The 20,456-nt window shown below is 48.4% G+C and overlaps 1 protein-coding gene across 1 annotated transcript in view; it reads left to right on the plus strand.

Annotated features, from left to right (window-relative positions):
- Nucleotides 1–20,456, plus strand: part of itsn1 (intersectin 1 (SH3 domain protein)) — a 295,505-nt gene that overhangs the window by 256,976 nt on the left and 18,073 nt on the right. Inside the window, exons 35-41 of the mRNA XM_072513357.1 lie at nucleotides 23–206; nucleotides 1,133–1,231; nucleotides 1,979–2,146; nucleotides 3,417–3,629; nucleotides 5,278–5,399; nucleotides 16,268–16,350; nucleotides 16,444–16,527. Coding sequence (XP_072369458.1) covers nucleotides 23–206; nucleotides 1,133–1,231; nucleotides 1,979–2,146; nucleotides 3,417–3,629; nucleotides 5,278–5,399; nucleotides 16,268–16,350; nucleotides 16,444–16,527 — 953 coding nt within the window. The remainder of the gene's footprint in view (nucleotides 1–22; nucleotides 207–1,132; nucleotides 1,232–1,978; nucleotides 2,147–3,416; nucleotides 3,630–5,277; nucleotides 5,400–16,267; nucleotides 16,351–16,443; nucleotides 16,528–20,456) is intronic.

The following is a 20,456-nucleotide window of genomic DNA, read 5'->3' on the forward strand; positions in this document are numbered from 1 at the left end:
GTCTGTTTTTGCTTCACCATAGGGCTCTGCGGGTAAGAAAGAAGATGTCAGGAGAGCGGATGCCAGTAAAAATGATTGGTGACATATTAACAGCACAACTGCCGCACATGCAGCCATATATCCGATTCTGTAGCTGTCAGCTTAATGGAGCAGCTCTTATCCAGCAAAAGACAGATGAGGTTCCAGAGTTTAAGGAATTTGTAAAGGTAAGGGCCATTGCATTACAATTCCACAGCAATAGCAGTGAAAGGACGGCACGGTGGCACAGTGGTTAGCACTGCTGCCCTAGGGACCCAGGTTCAATTCCGGCCTCGGGTGACTTTGTGGAGTTTGCACATTCCCCCTGTGTCTGCGTGGGTTCCCTCTGGGTACTCCAGTTTCCTCCCACAGTCAGATAAGGTGGTTCGGCTATGCTAAATGGATGTGCAGGTTGGGTGGGATTACGGGTAGAGGGCCGGGGAGCAGGCCTGGGTAGAATACTCTCCGGAGGGGCAGTGCAAACCCGATGGACCGAATGGCCGTCTTCTGTAGGGATTCTAGGATTGTATGAAACCCTTGTTTTCAGTCAAATGGTAATTCTGCAATGCACAGTAATGCTTCTGAAGAGTCTGTTTGTAGCAGCCTCTGCACCACAAGGCTGTGGGTTCAATCTCCAATGTGGTCAACAGACTTGAACACATAACTTAGGCAATCGGTTTATTGCAGCTCTGATTAATTGCTGCATTGTCAGAAGTACAGCCTTCCTGATGGGACCCTATTTCCTTCCAGCTCTGGTAAATGCTAGAGATCCTATTATTCAAAAAAGATTGCAGTGTTCTCCTAATGTCCTGGCCCGTTTCTGGCAATAGAAACGTTGGCTGCTACATTTACATTCATGGTCGTGACTACACCGAGGAAAGAATTTGCATTTATATAGCACCTTTCAACCTCACAACTTCCCTAAGTACTTCAGAGCCAATCAGCTAATTTTTAAAATATAGTCTGTTATAATGTAGGAAAAGGCTTACTTCTGTAATTGTAAAGCAATTTGGGACGCCCTGAGGATGTGAAGATGCTCTGTACAATATATAAATGTGATTTTCTAAATAAGGTGATGTTATTGCTGACGCCTGGCTTATTTGTACAATGACAGAGACTAGCAATGGACCCGCAATGTAAAGGAATGCCACTGTCTAGTTTCCTCCTGAAGCCAATGCAAAGAGTAACGCGCTACCCATTAATAATAAAAAATGTGAGTACATGTTTCTGTGTAACTTCTCCTTGAACCAATTTCAAAACTGTTTTGCCGTTTGTCACAACATGGACAGCATTTTGTAATCCAACCTTCACAGTGATGCCAGTTAAATAAAACACACAGTTTTGTTACTGACTTTTGCATTGAAATAAACCTTAAGGGGGTGTTTATTACTTGGAACAGCTGCTGGGACAAAGGTGGGTTGGAGAATCTATATTCGCTGAGCCAATAATGTAACAGTTTTAGGGACAGCTCAGCATATATATCTGTGTGACATGTTCCTCTTGTTGCCCAGTTCCCTCGGGACGTTCTGTGATCTCCTTAACATAGAATTTACAGTGCAGAAGGAGGCAATTCAGCCCATCGAGTCTGCACCGGCTCTTGGAAAGAGCACCCTACTAAGGCCCACGCCGCCACCCTATCCCCGTAACCCAGTAACCCCAGCTAACCTTTTGGACACTAAGGGCAATTTATCATGGCCAATCCACCTAACACTGGCTGTTGAAAATTCTAAACTAGTGCTCCTGAGGCCAGAAAGGTTTTTGTTTCAATGTGCTATTAGCAGTCGGGGCCCGGAAACTCTAGGGACTCTGTGTGATCAATCATTGTTTCAACATTACCGTCTGTAAGCTCTTTGAAACAAATGGCAACGTTTATTTTCTTGAACTGGGATACTGAAAGGGAAACTTTGAGCTTTGGCTCTCTTGAATTTAAAATAACCTTTCCTCTAAATAAATACACTAGATTTTGGAAAACACCCCAGAAAATCATCCCGATTTCAGCCACTTGAAACAGGCTCTTGAAAAAGCTGAGGAACTGTGTTCTCAGGTGAATGAGGGTGTGAGAGAAAAGGAAAATTCTGACAGGCTGGAGTGGATCCAGACACACGTGCAATGCGAAGGTTTATCTGAGGTAAGAGAATGAAAGGAGCCAAAGTGTGTCTTATCTCTTAAATGATTGAACCTTGATCCACTCGCTCACTGGAGCAATATTATATATAGTGTTAAAATCTCTCGATTAGAGCAAACGTCATATTTCACGAATTAAAATTGGAAATGGTAGACCATGCCTGACGAACCTGATTGAATATTTTGTTTGAAGATGTGAGGGAAGTAGTAAAGGGTAAGTGCTTGTAGGTGTTACATGAACTTTCAGAATGCATTTGGTACAGCTCCTCAAAAGAGACCAGGTTAGAAGTTGACTGAGCAGCTGAAGACAGTCAGGATGATGGCCAGTAACTCCTCAGTGGCAGTACGTAGCTGGTATCATCCCACAATGACCCGTATCAGAGTCCCAGCTATTGATTCTATTAACAACATAGTTGATGGGATAGAAAACGACGTATCCGAGTTTACCGATGACACAAAGACAGGCAACATTGTGAGCAGCGTAGAGAAAAGCATAAAGTCACAACTGAATGCCCCAAAACCATTTGAAATGAACTTCAGTGTAAAGTAGTCCCTGATGACCTTGGCCTTCTTTCCCCTTTTGAGGGGGAGAGCTGACTGGGGGTGATTTAACCCGAGGATCACCACACCTCGGGCGAGGGGCAGGGTTGAGAAGGCGAAGCCTTCGTGGACAACCCCAGCCTTGATCTGCATCACAAACCAGCTGTCCAGCTGACTGAGCTAACTTAAATGTAGGCAAATTTGAGGTAATCTGCTTTGAACCTAAAACGGAAAGATCAGAATATTTTCTAAATGGTGAAAAGCTATACGCAATGGAGCTCCAAAGAGACTTGGAGGTGCAGGTAGACAGAACATAAAAAGGCGTTTGGACCGATACCAAAAAAATCAAAAAGCCTAATGAATTCTGCTTCTTGTATCCAGGGGATTAGAATAGAAGTTATACTGCAGCTGTAAAACGTCCGTTAGATCACACCTGGAGTAGCGTGTTCAGTTCCGGGCTCCACACCTGAGGAAGGAGTGCAGAGTAGGATTTCCAGAATGACACATGGACTCTGAATAGCCTCTCCCCTGTTCCTAAACTAATAATTGTGTTACGGAATTTCAGATTTGTGCTATCTTATTGTACGTCAGTGATCAAGGTCTTTAAGCTTAGAATGCACTAGTCTAGATTTCAGCAAATGGTCTCTATTCCTAAATTTATATTGTTCAGTGTCTTGATACGTTTATAATGTACTTTTTAAAGATAATTGAGGTTATTTCCTTTTTTGTTTCAGCAACTTGTTTTTAATTCTGTCACAAATTGCCTGGGTCCTCGAAAGTTCCTACACAGTGGTAAACTTTACAAAGCCAAGAGTAACAAAGAGCTTTATGGCTTTCTCTTCAATGACTTCCTGCTACTGACTCAGATCATTAAACCACTAGGGTATTCAGGAACCGACAAGGTCTTCAGCCCCAAGTCAAACCTACAATACAAAATGTACAAGACGGTAAGTAAAATTTAACATCCCAACCAAGCTCTAATCTTTCTCACAGATGATCATAAAATAAAATGTAACCTGCAGTCTTGACTCGTGAGTGCCCTAAAGTGCTTCACTGAGCAACACAGACCAACAGGATCGATCCTAGGGTTGACCCCTGGTTTGCGCTCGGCTATATAATCTCATCTATGGCTGTTGTGGGTGTCTGCAGCTCTCAACATCCATGGCTAGTGAGGAGATCAGCAAGAACTTGTTTTCCAGCAAGCCCCGGTACAAAGTGGAGGGAACAGCATTGTGCTCCCAAATCTTTTGAGCTTCACCATTATTTACAGCAACAAAAAGATTCTGACAAATACATTTCAATAAGCTGGGAGGATGGGGACGTTCTTTACGTCGAGATGGAGGCTGTGCAGCAAAGCTGAGCTGCTTCTAAATCATAGAATTATAGCATCTCTGCAGTGCAGAAGGAGGCCTTTCAGCCGACTGAGTCTGCACCGACCCTTGGAAAGAGCACCCTACCGAGGCCCATGCCCCAACCCTAGCCCCGTAACCCTACCTAACCTTTTGGATATTAAGGGGCAATTCATCATGGCCAATCCACCTAACCTACACAGCTTTGGACTGTGGGAGGAAACCGGAGCACCCGGAGGAATCCCACGCAGACACGGGAAGAAAGTGCAGACTCCACACAGTCACCCGAGGCCGGAATTGAACCTGGGACCCTGGCGCTGGGAGGCAGCAGTGCTAACCACTGTGCCGCCGTGCCGCCCTAAATGTGATGTGAGAATATACAGATTAAGGTTAAAAGATGTCGGGGGGATATTGCGAGAGCACTGGAGTATGGTGTTGAGATGGAGGATCAGCCAAAATCATGTTGAATGGTGGAACAGGCTCGAAGGGCCGAATGGCCTATTCCTGCTCCGGTTTTCTATGATTTAATGTTCGCCCCAATATACAGACTCAGTCCTAGAAATAAAATGAGCAGATTTCTGATTTAGAGGTCGTGAGGTACAAGTTTAACACACATCCATAGGACCATAAGACCTAGGAGCAAAAGTAAGCCATTCAGCCCATCAAGTCTGCTCTGCTATTCAATTGGATCATAACTGATCTGATATGATAATCCTCAGTTCCACTTTCTGCCATAACTTGATTCCCTTAATAAGTCCTTGGAGAATAGGAAGGGGGGTGGAAATGATTCGACAGAGCCACTAAAAGATGTGGTGTTATGAAGCTTAATTGATGAAAGTTTTCTGTTGCCAACTGCCAATTTCTCGAAAGTCATGGAGGCAGCAACTGAAAATTGTGATCAAGCACCTGAGCTGCCAACATGTAACCGTGGACAGGCGGGAGGCAGCTCAAATATGCAAACCCTTTTCTACCTGGTGTTAAGCAGCCTCTCACAGTTATGACATCTTTGTTACGACTAGTTACGTAAACCATTACAACTGTAGATTACTGGAGTTTTAAGAGACTCCACTGAGTGATGTGATGTGGCAGAATTTTATTGTCGATTATTAACCCATGTAAGATCAGTACTGCTGCCAAGTGGCGGTAAGATCAGTACTGCTGCCAAGTGGCGGTAAGATCAGTACTGCTGCCAAGTGGCGTTATGTAATGTGTGTTTACACCCTTTGCATTTCTGTAATTCCTGCAGCCTATCTTTCTAAATGAGGTATTGGTGAAATTGCCAACTGACCCTTCAGGCGATGAGCCTATTTTCCACATCTCCCATATCGACAGGGTATATACACTCCGTGCTGAGAGCATCAATGAGAGGTAAGAGGGAACTAACCCCAGCTTTGCTGCTTTCTAACATGAGCCCGGGGGAAATTTCCACTTTGGCAAGATAGAGCAAAATTGGAAGCGTGTATACAAAACGCACTTAAACCTTACTATAAGCAGCCAAGAGCAGATTTCTTCTGTCGCTGTGCATCTAATTTTCACTGGCAAACTAAATCAGAGTTCATTTTTAGGAAGTGGCATGTCAGGTGATTTTCTTTCAGTTTTTTCAATGCCAGCCCAGAGTATTTTACATTGCAACAAACCTATTGGTGATTATAAATCAGTGTATTAGTTCCTCCCGCCTCTCCTCATTCCCTCACACATTTAGACAATCTTTATTCTTATTTGAAATGCTACATCTTGCACAATTCAGTAGGAGACTGCTGATTGCAGTTTTCCAATGACATAAAGGTTGTTTAGTCAGCAGAATGGCAAATGATCACAATGTACTGAAATTTTGTTTTAATGCTGTGGTGATATACCAGTGCGTGAAACAATTGGTTTAAAAAGTCTTATAAATGGAAGTTCAGAGATAGCTTAAGGCCAAAAGAAATCTTGAAATGAAATAAGTCAATTCAACTCAAAAAGTCTACTCCTTCCTTGTGGTCCATATCTGATTATAATTATCCACTGCGCCATCATCCATGATCTCCGCCGATCTTTTTCTCTCCTCCCACGTATGAACTACTTGTACCTCTATAGTGCTTTGTGCTGCACCTGCCAGGAAGTCACATGTTACAATTGGCAATGGAGTTGTTACCCAAGCTTGGCGATCAATCTCTTTTTTGAAAAATATTTTTATCAAAGACATTTTCATAAATATATATATAAACCAAAGAGAAACAGCATCAACGCACAACTTGCCATAACCATATCCAGACTGCCCCCCTCACCTCCCTCCAGCCCATACCCCCCCTTTCTCTTATCAAAACAAACCCCAAACAAAAAAAATAACCCCCCCCCCCCCCCCAACAAGCCGATGAACAGCCTCCACCTCAAGAAGAACCCTCGTCTGAACCCTTGATGGTGAACTTTATTTTCCCAAGGTGCAGAAACTCTGCCAAATCACTCACCCATACCCCCGCCCTAGGCGGCTCCGAGTCCTGCCACCCGAGCAATATCTGCCTCCGGGCTATCAGGGAGGCAAAGGCCAACACGGCGGCCTCTCTCCCCACCTTTGGTGATCAATCTCTAATAATTAGTCTACAACAGACCCAGAAATTACCCAAGAAAATCCCCATCCATTTGGGAATCTTGGGTGCGAAGTCCTCTGTTCCTTCCAAGCACACTTGTGACAATAAATATTATTATAAGTAGGCTTACATTAACACTGCAATGAAGTTACTGTGAAAAGCCCCTAGTCGCCACATTCCGGCGCCTGCTCGGGTACACACAGAGAATTCAGAATGTCCAAATTACCTAACAGCCCATTTTTCGGGACTTGTGGAAGGAAACAGGAGCACCCGGAGGAAACTCACGCAGACACGGGGAGAGCGTGCAGACTCCGCACAGACAGTGATCCAGCCGGGAATCGAACCTGGGACCCTGGTGTTGAGAAGCCACAGTGCTAACCACTGTGCTACCACTTTCCACAGGTTGTGCCTCATTCCTGTCACAAAACGTTACTTTCTTAACAAAATCTATCCCATTTAAACATGAATGAATCTATAAATAGGTTTGAGCCCCTTCCACCATCACTTTAGAGAGCCTCTTCCATAGACCACCCACTCACTGAATTACTGTTTGCACGGTTTTTAATTTACCCCTCTTTAGGTACAGGTCATATCTTCATGTTCTGCTAATTTAGTCAGCTGAAACAGCTTGTAGAGTTGCTCTTTCTATGAAAAACGGGTGCAACATAAAGGGGAAATGGACGCTATATCCTTTCCTTGTATTTTGCTTCTCTAGAACTGTTCCAGTTGTTTCTCTGTTGGTCCCACTGGGCTACATCTAAAGAGGATGATTTCATATCAATGAACGGCAGGGGGCTTTGCACTCCGATTTTCTTAAGTTACAGGCCAACTGAAAGCCATGTCCATAAAACCCAATTCATACACTGCTGTTTATCTTCCGCAGCAATCTGGGGAGGCTGAGTGCAGTCTGGAGGTGGTTAATGAGGTAAATGAGGAAAGAGCTATTAGGTCAATAACTAGAGGGGGCATAAACCAGCAAGAGAACAAAAGGGCAGATTAGTGTATGCAGAGGATTGTTGGGATGTGCAGTGCCCTCTCGAAAATAGTACTGAGCACAGAATGGTTTTGAAAAGGAATGTGTGTAATCCTTACACAGTGCAGAAGGACGCCATTCAGCCCATCGAGTCTGCACCGGCCCTCCAAAGGAGCACCCCGTCCAGGCCCACCCTCTGCCCTATTTCCTATATTTGAAGATTAAGAATTGATTAGCACATGGGGAACGGGCAGCACATTGCCACTCGCTGGGTAGCTGTTTCATTAAGCAGTGCAGTGGATTTGGCCCCCTTTTTTGTGCCCCAAATGTCTGCAATTCTTAATCTCAACATGTACTTATTGAGGGGGCAATCTCCAATGAGTATGTGCAGAAGATTCCCAAGGGGTTTCATTTTCTCTGGGAACCTTTGGCGCTGGATACTCTGATTTTGAGGCTATGTCCGGAGGAAGTGTCTAGTTTTACGATGAGAAAGTCGGCAGCGCCCACGCACCGATGCTCCGCCCAGTGGGGGGCTAGCAGCCGCGCCACATAAAACTCCCGGCGTTCCTGACATTAACGGCCAGAGAATTGCAGGGTGCGTGGCAGCGCATGCCGACCACCTGCAGTGGTCGTGCAGTACAACATGGCGCCGGCCACATGTGGACCCGGCCTGCCAGATAGTGCCCCCCTGTACACCCCCTCACCACCCCGGACCACCCCTCACCAGCCTCCCCCCCCCCCCCCCCCCCCGGCCAGCGGAACGCCCCCCGACTGTGGTGGTGCTGGACACAATCCGCAGCCACCACGCAAGGTTTTTTAAAAATAAATGTTTTATTAAAGTTTTTCCAATCACCATTTTTACATAACGCTGTCTGTGCGGAGTCTGCACGTTCTCCCCGTGTGTGCGTGGGTTTCCTCCGGGCGCTCCGGTTTCCTCCCACAGTCCAAAGATGTGCAGGTTAGGTGGATTAGCCATGATAAATTGCCCTTAGTGTCCAAAATTGCCCTTAGTGTTGGATTGGGTTACTGGGTTGTAGGGATAGGGTGGAGGGTGTTGAACTTGTGTAGGGTGCTCTTTCCAAGAGCCGGTGCAGACTCGATGGGTCGAATGGCCTCCTTCTGCACTGTAAATTCTATGAAGTAACAAAAATAGAAATACCGATAGTAATAAAAAATAAGCATAGCCCAAAGCTTACAATAAAACTACTTCCAGAACAGAATTATTTTTTTTAAAAAACAGAACAAGGTGGGTTTTGTCTCCATGCCCAACTCACATCATTATATCAACAGTAACCCCCCCCCACATGAACCCCCCCCCCCCCAGGATGCTGCTGCTGCTGACACTTACTGCTCCCCTAGAAAGTCAAGGAAAGGTTGCCATCGCCGGGAGAACCCCATCAAGGACCCTCTCAAGGCGAACTTTATTCGCTCCAGGCTGAGGAGCCCCGCCATGTCGCTAATCCAGGTCTCCATGCTCAGGGGTTTCGAGTCACTCCACATTAACAAAATCCGTCTCCGGGTTACCAGGGAGGCAAAGGCCAGTACCATGGCCTCTTTCGCTTCGGATCCTCCACCACCCCAAATATCGCTACCGCTGGTCTCGCCTTCACCCGAGCGTCCAAAACCCTAGACATCACCCTTGCAAACCCCTGCCAGAATCCTTTAAGCGTGGGGCATGCCCCAAACATATGAGCATGATTCACCAGACTCACTGCACACCTCGGGCACCTGTCCTCCACCCCAAAAAACCTACTCATTCTTGCCGCCGTTATATGCGGCCGATGCACCACCTTAAACTGGATTAATCCGAGCCTGGCACATGATGAGGAGTTCACCCTGCCCAGGGCATCGGCCCACAGGCCCTCATCCAGCTCCTCGCCCAGCTCCTCCTCCCACTTATCCTTCAACTCCCCCACAGAGGCTTCCTCTGTCTCCTGCAGCTCCTGATATATGTCCGACACCTTCCCCTCCCCTACCCAGACGCCAGACACCACCCTATCCTGTATCCTACATGGGGGCAGCCGCGGGAATGTCCCCACCTGTTTTCTCAGGAAGTCCCGAACCTGAAGATACCTGAACGCATTCCCCGGGGGCAGGCCGAACCACACCTCCAGTGCTGCATGCTGGGGAAAACCCCGTCTATAAACAGGTCCCCCATCCTCCTAATACCTGCCCTATACCAGCCATGGTTCCCCCCATCCATCCTACCCGGAGCAAATCTGTGGTTATTCCGTATCGGGGTCCACACCGAGGCCCCCTCCTCTCCCCTGTGTCTCCTCCACTGCCCCCAGATCCTCAGTGATGGCGTCCGGACGTGTGGTGTATCGCGCCAGCGGAGCCGTAACAAGTGCCCCGAGACTGGTGCCTCTACACGACACCGCCTCCAGCCGCCCCCATGCCACCCCCTCCTCCATCATCCATTTCCTAATCATGGCCACATTGGCCGCCCAGTAATAACTGCAGACGTTCGGCAGAGCCAGTCCTCCCCCCCCCCCCCCCCCCCCCCCACCCCCCCCAACCCCACCACCCCCCCTCCGGCTACGCTCCAAGAATACCCTTTTGACTCGCGGGGTTTTATTCACCCACGCAAATCCCGTAACAATCCTATTCACCCGTTTAAAGAAGGACTTGGGGATGAAAATGGGGAGGCACTGAAAGACGAAGAGAAACCTGGGGAGAACCATCATCTTCACAGTCTGCACCCGTCTCGCCAGGGAAAGTGGGAGCATATCCCACCTTTTAAACTCTCCCTCCATCTGCTCCACGAGCCGGGTTAAGTTGAGCCTGTGCAGGGCATCCCAGTTCCTGGCCACTAGTAACCCCAAGTACCGAAAGCTCCTCTCCACTATCCTGAGCGGGAGCTCCCTCAGTCTCTCCTCCTGGCCCCTACTGTGGACCACGAACAGCTCACTCTTCCCCACGTTCAACTTATACCCCGAGAACCTCCCAAAGTTCCCCATGATCCGCATGACCTCCCCCATCCCCTCTAACGGGTCCGAAATATACAACAGCAGCTCATCCGCGTAGAGGGAGACCCGGTGTTCCTCCCGTCCGCGCACCAGCCCCCTCCAATCCCCCGAAGTCCTGAGTGCAATGGCCAATGGCTCAATTGCCAGGGCAAACAGCAACGGGGACAGGGGACACCCCCGCCTCGTCCCCCGGTGCAGCCTGAAATACTCCGACCTTAACCGGTTCGTGGACACACTCGCTGCAGGGGCCTGGTACAGCAGCTTGAACCACCCTATAAATCCCTCCCCAAATCCAAACCTGCCCTAGCGCCTCCCACAGATACTCCGACTCCACCCTGTCAAAGGCCTTCTCCGTGTCCATCGAAGCCAGCCCCCCCCCCCTCTCTGAGGGCATCATGATAATATTCAGGAGCCTCCTCACGTTCGTGTTCAGCTGCCTGCCCTTAACAAAACCCGTCTGGTCCTCCCCAATCACTCCCGGGACACAGTCCTCTATTCTGGTGGCCAGAATATTTGCCAACAGCTTGGCATCCACGTTCAGGAGCGATATCGGCCTATAGGACCCATACTGAAGCGGATCCTTATCCTTCTTCTTCAGGATAAGCGAGTTCAATGCCTGCGACATTGTCGGAGGGAGGGTCCCTTTTTCCTTTGCCTCATTGAAGGATCTCATCAGGACCGGGCTTAGCAGCTCCGAGAACTTCTTATAAAATTCTACGGGGAAGCTGTCTGAGCCCGGGGCCTTGCCCGTCTGCATGCCTGCCAGCCCCCTGACTACCTCCTCCAACTCAATCGGGGCCCCCCGTCCCTCCATCCGCTCTGCTTCCACCCTTGGGAACCTTAACCGGTCCATGAGCCGCCTCATCCCTTCCCCCTCCCCGGGGGGTTCCGACTCGTATAACCTCCCGTAGAACTCCCTGAAGACTTCATTAACCCTCTCTGGGCTCAGCACCATGTTGCCTTCCCTATCCCGCACTCCCCCAATCTCTCTGGCCGCCTCCCTCCTGCGCAGCTGGTGCGCCAGCATCCTACTCGCCTTCTCCCATACTCATAAACTGCCCCCTTCGCTTTCCTCAGCTGCGCCTCCGCCTTCCTCGTGGACAGCAAGTCAAACTCCGCCTGTAATTTCCGGCGCTCGTTCAACAGTATCTCTCTCACCAGTCTCTCCCTCTCCGTCTTCTCTCTATGGGACCCAATGGAGATTAACTCTGCCCTAATGACTGCCTTCAGAGCCTCCCAGACCACTGCCACCGTCACCTTTCCTGTGTCGTTCGCTCCCACATAATTCTCAATACTCCACCTTATCCACCCGCACACCTCTTCATCCGCCAGCAGCCCCACATCCAGTTGCCAGAGAGGGCGCTGACCCCGTTCCGCCCCCAGTCGCAGGTCCACCCAGTGCGGGGCTTGGTCCGAGACTGCAATGGCCGAGTATTCGACCCCCTCCACCCTCGGGATTAACGCCCTACTCAGCACAAAGAAGTCTATTCGCGAATAGACTTTATGGACATGGGAGAAAAAGGAAAACTCCTTCGTCCTTGGCCGCGTAAACCTCCAGGGGTCCACTCCCCCCATCTGGCCCATGAACTCCCACAAGGCCCTGGCCGCCGCCGGCCTCTTTCCCGTTCTGGACTTGGAACGATCCAAGCTCGGATCCAAGACCGTATTAAAGTCCCCTCCCATTATCAGTTGACTTATCTCCAAGTCCGGGATCCTACCCAACACGCGCCTCATAAAGTCCGCATCGTCCCAGTTCAGGGCATATATATTCACTAACACCAACCGGGCCCCCTGCAGCTTGCCACTCACCATTATATATCTGCCCCCCTTGTCTGCCACGATGCTCCCCGCCTCAAATGCCACTCGTTTACTGACCAAAATGGCCACCCATTTGGTCTTGGAGTCTAACCCCCAGTAAAACACCTGTCCCACCCGTCTGGTCCGCAAACTTTAAGTGCGCCTCTTGCAACATGGCCACGTCCGCCTTCAACCCCTTCAAATGCAAGAACACGCGGGACCGCTTGACCGGTCCATTCATGCCCCTCACGTTCCACGTGATCAGCCTGGTCGGGGGGGTTGACCACCCCCCCCCCCCCCCCCCCCCCCATCCCGACGACGAGCCATCCCTCCTCCAGCTTTCCCGCCGCCGGCCCTCCCCGCCCGACTCTCCATCCATACCCCTCACCTGGCTCCCCTTCAGCAGTCAGCAAAGCAGCAGCCCCCCCCCCCCCTGCACCAAGCGTCCGCTTAGCTCTGGTTTCCCCCCCCATTGTGTTCCCGTGAGTCAGCTCACCCATGCTGACCCCGGCCGCTCCCGCCTCTATATACCAATCCTTAACTTGTTGCCTCCTTCGGGCCACCCCCCCCCGCAGGGTAGAGGGGCAAGCACCATCTGGGACCTCCCCGTGCGCCGGACAGCCCGTCCCAGGTGTTTCCCGCCCCCTAGCACCGAACACCTGGAAAACAAAACACCTGGAAAACAAGCAAAACAAACAACAAAACCCCCAACCAAACTAGGGCAGACATGCCCATAAGCGTATGCTTTACCCGCCGTCCTCCCCTCGGTCCCTCCCCACCCGCACATTTCACCCCCATACAACAGTCCCTTAGTTCAGGTCCAGCTTCTCCTGCCTGATGAGCGACCACGCCTCATCTGGGGTATCAAAATAGTGGTGCCTGTCCTGGTATGTTACCCACAGTCTCGCCGGGTGCAGGAGCCCAAACCTCACCCCTTTACCGTGGAGGACCGCCTTTGCCCGGTTAAACCCTGCACGCCTCCTCGCCAGCTCAGCTCCCAGGTCCAGGTGAATTCGGATCTCGCCATTCTCCCACTTACTGCTCCGCTCTTTCTTCGCCCACCGCAGGACTCGCTCCCGGTCTGCCAAGCGGCGAAACCGTATCACAATCGCCCTCGGTGGCTCGTTTACCCTCGGCTTTCTGGCGAGAAACCTGTGCGCCCCATCCAGCTCCAAGGGCCGCGGGAAGGCCCCCGCGCCCATCAGCGTCCCCAGCATTGTGGCCACGTACGTGCTCGCGTCCGCCCCCTCCGCTCCTTCAGGAAGGCCCAGGATCCGCAGATTGTGGCTCCGAGACCTGCACTCAAGGTCATCCAGCCTCTCCTGCCATCTCTTATGGAGTGCCTCGTGCGCCTCCACTTTCACCACCAGGCCCAGGATCTCGTCCTCGTTCTCCCGCCACCTTCCTCCTCACCTCCTTGATCTCCTTTCCTGTTGCCTTCTGGGTCACCACAATTCTTTCCATGGAGGCCAGCATCTCCGTTTCCAGCTCCATGAAGCAGTTTTTAAGGAGCTCCTGCTGTTCTCTGGCCCACTGGGCCCACACATCCCGATCTTCTCCGGCCGCCATTTTGTTCTCCCGGACCTTCTCGACCTCCTTCCCCGGGTTCGCGGGTCTGCCGGCTCCGCTCCTGGTCCTCTCCATGCACCACCGGGGGGAGCCTCTCCCACGTCTGTTCCCGCGCCGGTCCCTCCTGTCAATTACCGCCGCCGCTCCTTTTAGCGGCCTGAAAAACCGATCCCGGCGGGAGCTGCCGTTCGCGCGCCCTAGCATGTCATGGTCGCTACCGGAACTCCGCCACCACGCAAAGTTGATGAAAACCCGGAGCACACGTGTCCCACGGCTTCGGGAACTCGGCCCATTGGGGGAAGGCCTTCAGGTGACATCCCGAGGCCGTCCCAACTGCGTGCGGCACACTCACCGATGATGCTGTTTTGGAGGGGGCAGAGTATCCGAAAACAGGCGCTGCCCCCGATTTCGGCATCAATAGGGATTCGCCGATTACGATATCTGCGTCGGGCAATGCAGAATCATGCCCTTTAAATTTGTGTCTTCAGTTGAGTGCTTACTAAATGGAAATACATTTAATTTATATAAATTTGTTTGGGACCCAGATAATATTGCGCACAAAATGATTGCGCAAAACAGAATGTGGTCCAACAATAAGGATGGTATGACTGTTTCTCTTTGTTCTAATTCAACATTATAGGGGGGGGCACGGTAGCACAGTGGTTAGCACAGCTGCATCATAGCTCCAGGGTCCCAGGTTCGATTCCCAGCTTAGGTCACTGTCTGTGCGGAGTCTGCACGTTCTCCCCGTGTCTGCGTGGGTTTCCTCCGGGTGCGCCAGTTTCCTCCCACAGTCCAAAGGTGTGCAGGTGAGGTGGATTGGCCATGCTAAATTGCACTTGGGTTAGATGGGGTTACTGGGTTACGGGATGGGCTTAAGTAGGATGCTCTTTCCAAGAGCCGGTGCAGACTCAATGGGTCGTGTGGCCTCCTTCTGCAGTGTAAATTCTATGAAAACATGTTATTGCAGCATCCCAAGGCTATAGAGAAGACTTAACTATATATCACTTTTCTAAGCAATTCTCTTGCCAATTTAGCTTTATTGAATGATGATATTCTAGTAATTCAGAGATATATTTGTGATAAATGATGTACGATTGTGTAAAAATGAGCCAGATTAAATTTGCTGGAGATGGCTACCTATGGTAAACAAAGTGCTCTGTTTACTAGAACTCATTAAGAGAATTCTGATGTTGCATTGGTATAAATAGATCAAACCGGTGAGCCGAAAGTTGATGTGTTAATTCCTGTGCTGCTGGAATTCCTCTAGGGTATAAATCTCGAACATAATGTAGATTAACTGGAGTTTTTGGCAAGACGCTCTGAATAGCAGTAACATGTTGAACAAGACATCTGGCAAACTGACCTGTAATGATGCCCAAGATTAGGGAACATGTATCCAATGTACTTTGAATGATTTATATGAAACCTTATGGACTTATTCAATGGTATTTAAAACAAGAGGCAGGGGATTTAGGGAGGATTTCAGGAGAAGCTGTTCCCAGAGGGCGGTGGGAATCTGGAACTCACTGCCTGAAAGGGTGGCTTTGGCAGGAACTCTCCCAACATTCAAGTTATTTAGATGAGCAATTAAAATGCCATTGCATACAGGGTGACGGACCAAGTGCTGGAAAATAGGATTAGAATAGATAGGTGTTTGATGCCCGGCACAGACCGCATGGGCCAAAGGGCCTCCTTCTGTGCTGTAAAACTCTGACTCTCTACAGGCAATATAGAAAGGAAACCTGCAGATCTGAAATACACACGGAAAAGGCTGGGCCTTTGTAATTGTTCAAGGAAATCAGTCAGCAGCTTGAGAAATGTTACTATTTCAGTTATCCTCCAATGTATTTGCAGCTTTTTCTATTTCATTACCCTAGATTTTTTGATACATCCGTGTAACATCCTTATCAGCAAACATACATTTTGGGTTTACTGTGTTCATCAAGATATGAGGTGACAATGTTGGGGAATGGAACCTTTCCATGTCAGATACCCATAGTGTCATGACTACGCACTCCTAACAGCAACTTAAAGGTTTTCCTACTCTGACCCAATAACACTTCTCGACCCTGACCTCAGATGAGCATCCTCACTGCACTTCACCAGTTTATCTGTGATCTTCCAGGGTGACGCTGTGGATGAGTGCCGAATTAAGGACAACTTGGTGCTTGAGTCCATTGTCAACGGAAATTGGATTGAGGCTGCCTGACTCATTCCACAGGGGCCACCCACAGCTGGACAGATAGAGCAAATTCTCATGCATCATTTTTAGATAGAATTGAACCTGGTCACCACAATTGAAAAGCCCGCTGACATTATTTTTATTCCATTCTATTCATGGCTTTTTGGTTCCAACAGAACAGCTTGGGTACAGAAAATAAAAGCTGCTTCGGAACTCTACATAGAAACAGAAAAAAAGAAGCGGGAAAAGGCTTATTTGGGTAAGTAAAGCAGTGGGTAGACGCAGAGAAAGTGTTTCTTCAGCAGCAGTTCACATGCAAATACATGTTCCCTTTATGTTTACCTCTCTGCAGTTCGCTCTCAAAGGGCTACTGGCATTGGAAGGCTCATGGTGAATATAGTTGAAGGCATAGAGCTGAAAGCATGTCGGTCAAATGGTGAGAATTACTCAGTCTCCTGTGTATCACTTGTTCAGCATCAATCCCCAGAGAAAATATCAGCCCAAAGAGTAATGATGATTTGTTTCTCAAAGACTATTTTATATTGCACCTTGTTCTATCTGCATGCATGTTTGACAGCTATGAACTGGCAAAATTAATTCAACAGAGTGGTCTCTGTTTACACTTGCAGCTAAGGGTAAAGTGCCAACCCATTTGAGGCGTGTGGCATTGATCACTCTGGTTTGCCTGCCATGCTTGAACAGATTGGATTCTCCATTGGAATAGCCAGGGAATGAGTGATCCATGTAGGTCAGGCAGAGTCCAGATTCAGGATCTGGCCTGTGCTTGAATGGTTAATCTCAGCTGGAGTATTGATAGGTACACGGAATTTGGCCTCCGCACCACTGTATTGGGGAGAAAATTAACTGATTACTGCTCAGCAACCCGAGCTCGAAGTCTACATGTATGTTCAGGTGAAGATCACGCCTAGGCTACGATGCACTCTGGCAATGACAACATGCCAACACTCAAGTTTTATAAAGTTCCCTGGGCTAATTTAGTAATGGAACCATAGCTTAGCAAGGTGTCTTGAGGGAGGAAAGTATTTTCTCTTTAATCAGTATGTTAATTCACTTGATGAAGTGTTTTGCATTTTTACTATTTGCAGATTTATTGAGAACATGGAGCACAAGAACTAGGAGCGGGAGGAGACAATTAGTTTCTCCAATCTGCTCCGCCATTCAATGCGGTCATGACTGATCTCCTCTCGGCCTCAACTCCACTTTCCTGCCCGTTCTCCAAAACCCTTCAACCCAATGCTAATTAAAAATCTGTCTATCTCCTCCGTAAATTTACTCAACGTCCCGGCATCCACTGCACTCTGGGGTAGCGAATTCCACAGATTTGAGAGAAGGAATTTCTCCTCATCTCTGTTTAAAATCTGCTGCCCCTTATCCTAAAACTCTGACCTCTCATTCTAGATTGCCCCACAAGAGGAAGCATCCACTCTACATCTCCTTTGTTAATACCCTTTATCATCTTGTATACCTCAAATAGATCTTCTCTCATTCTTCTAAACTCAAGAGTATAGGAAAACTGCTCAATCTCTCTTCGTAAAACAAACCCCTTATTTCTGGAATCAGTCCAGTGAATGTTCTCTGAACTGCCTCTAATACAATTATATCCCTCCTCAAATAAGGGGACCAAAACTGTGCACCGTACTCCAGGTGCGGTCTCACCAAGGCCTGTGCAGTTGCAGCAACACGTCCCTACTTTTATGCTCTATTCCTTTATCTATAAATGCCAAAGTTCCATTTGCCTTCCTTATTACCTATTCTAGTTTTCTGTGATTAATGCGCAAGGACACCCTGATCCCTCTGCACCAAAGCACTCTGAAATTTCTTTCCATTTACATAAATTGTCTTTTCATTTTTCTGACCAAAATGGTTGACCTCACACTTATCCACATTAAACTCCATCTGCCAAATTTTGGCCCACTCACCTAACCTATCTATATCCATTTGTTAATTTCTTATTTCAAAATTGCAACTTACTAGCCCGCCTATTTTAGTGTCTTCTGCAATATTTAGCAATAATACTTTATATCTCTACATCCAAGTCATTAATATATATTGTAAATAGTTGGGGCCCGAGGAACGAACCCTGTGACACCCCACTATCTTGCCAGCCAAAAAAAGGCATATTTATCCCGACTCTCTGCCTTCTGTCGATTAGCCAGTCTTCTATCCAAGCTAATAAATTACCCCTAATCCCATGTGATCTTACTTGTGTAGAAACCTTTTGTGCAGCGCTTTATCAAATGCCTTCTGGAAGTCCAGATATACTACATCTACAGGTTGCCCATTATCCACTTGGCTTGTTACATCTTCGAAGAACTCTAGCACACTAGTCAAACATGATTTATTCTTCATTAAACCATTCTGACTCTGGTGGATTGCGTTTTCACTTTCTAAATGCCCTGTTATTACTACTTTAATGATGGATTCTACCAATTCCCCAATGACAGATATTAAACTAACTGGTTTATAGTTTCCTTCCTTCTGACTCCCTCCCTTTTTGAATAAGGGCATTACATTCGCATTTTCCAATCCACTGGAACCTTCCCCGCATCCAAGGAATTTTGGAATATTATAACCAGTGGATCCAATATCTCCACTGCCACTTCCTTTAAGACCCTAGGATGTAGGTCCTGGGGTCTCTGCCTTCAATACCAATAGTTTGTTTTGTACTTTTTCCCTATTGTTGATGATTGTTCTAAGTTCCTCCCATTCAATTACCTATTACTATTGGGATGTAATGAGTGTCCACCGCCGTAAAAACTGAGATAAAATATTGATTTAGCTTCCCCGCCATTTCCCCACTATTAAATCCCCTGTCTTATCTGTCAAGGGACCAACATTCACTTTAGCTACTCTCATCCCTTTTATGTACTTATAGAAGTTTTTACTATCTTTTTTATATTTTGGGCTAGTTTTCGTTCATAATTGTAATGACCTCCAATTGGCATTATTGGTTGGCCAATTGGAGTATGAGTTACCTCAATGATAGCTCATTGAGGGGGCCCATATAAGCACCTGTGTAGGCTTTGTGAGGCAGTCTTAAGTTGACTGGAATGCTAGCAGCACTGTTTGGAGCTGCTCTTGTATATAGTTATTGCAAATAAATACTGGAGTAGTGACGGTACCCCTGCCTTCTGTGGATTATTACATTGGCGACGAGGTAAACAAAGAACCTTGTGGAGACCAGCTGCCGCACTCGGAGGGTAAGCCTTGCTTTTTCAAAAATGCCGTTTTTGGGGAGGTTAGATGCATTCGACCTGACTATTGAGGACTGGTCCCAGTATGTGGAGAGAATGTGTTACTTCTTCCAGGCCAATGAGATAATGAAGGATGAAAGGAAACGGGTTATCCTGCTGTCGGCGTGCGGACCCTCAGCCTTCGCCATTATACATAGTCTAACTTATCCCGATACGCCGGACACGATACCTTTCGAAGAATTAACTGAATTGGTGGAAGAGCACTATGACCCAAAACCACCCCTCATTTTGCGTAGGTACAGGTTCTACACAACGAAGTGGGAAGACAGAGAGTCAGTCACAATTTTCTTGACCCGCCTGAGAAGGCTGGCGCAAAAATGTGAGTTCGGCCCGACGCTAAATGAAATGCTTCGGGACTGGTTAGTGTGGGGCATAAGCGACCTCGCAATACAGAAGCGCCTGTTGGCGGAAACGCAGCTAGACGGCAGGCGGGCGTTACAGCTCGCACTGTCCCTAGAAAAGGCAGCAAGTGGGGCGCAGGAACTGCAGGGCACGCCAATGGAGGTAGATACCTGTGAGAGGGACTACCACAACGGGTCCAGCTACCAGATAGCCGCCCTCGTTAAAAGCATGAGGAATAGAGGGCCAAAGGAAAACCCCAGAACTGCCCCCAAGTCAGCTAGGATTAACTGGAGACAGAGGGAACTTCAGGCTGAGGCTTCCGCAACAGAGAAGGACCGTTTCTGGCACCAGACAGAATGGGGTAACAGCAACAGAAACCCTAGAAGGAGGTGGCAAAAGAGGAATAGCAGGTGGGGATGCAGGGAAGTACACAACCTAGACGCCCCATCCTCCTCCGAAGGGGAACAGTTATATAATATTGCGACGAAGAAAGCAGAGCCTGTTAAGATTACCCCACGGGTGAACGGTCGGCCGACATTAATGGAAATAGACACGGGTGCGGGCCGTATCAGTAATGGGAGTGGCAGCATTTTTAAAAATCAAAGATGGACTCCAGCCACTAACCCTAACAAAAACATCGACGAAACTGAAAACCTACACGGGGGAACTCCTGGAAGTTCTAGGCACGACTCAGGTACCCGTGGAATATGACAAACAATTGCTTGGATTACCGTTGACGATAGTAGAG

Source organism: Scyliorhinus torazame, chromosome 8 (genome assembly GCF_047496885.1).
Source record: "Scyliorhinus torazame isolate Kashiwa2021f chromosome 8, sScyTor2.1, whole genome shotgun sequence".
Lineage (NCBI taxonomy): Eukaryota > Metazoa > Chordata > Chondrichthyes > Carcharhiniformes > Scyliorhinidae > Scyliorhinus > Scyliorhinus torazame.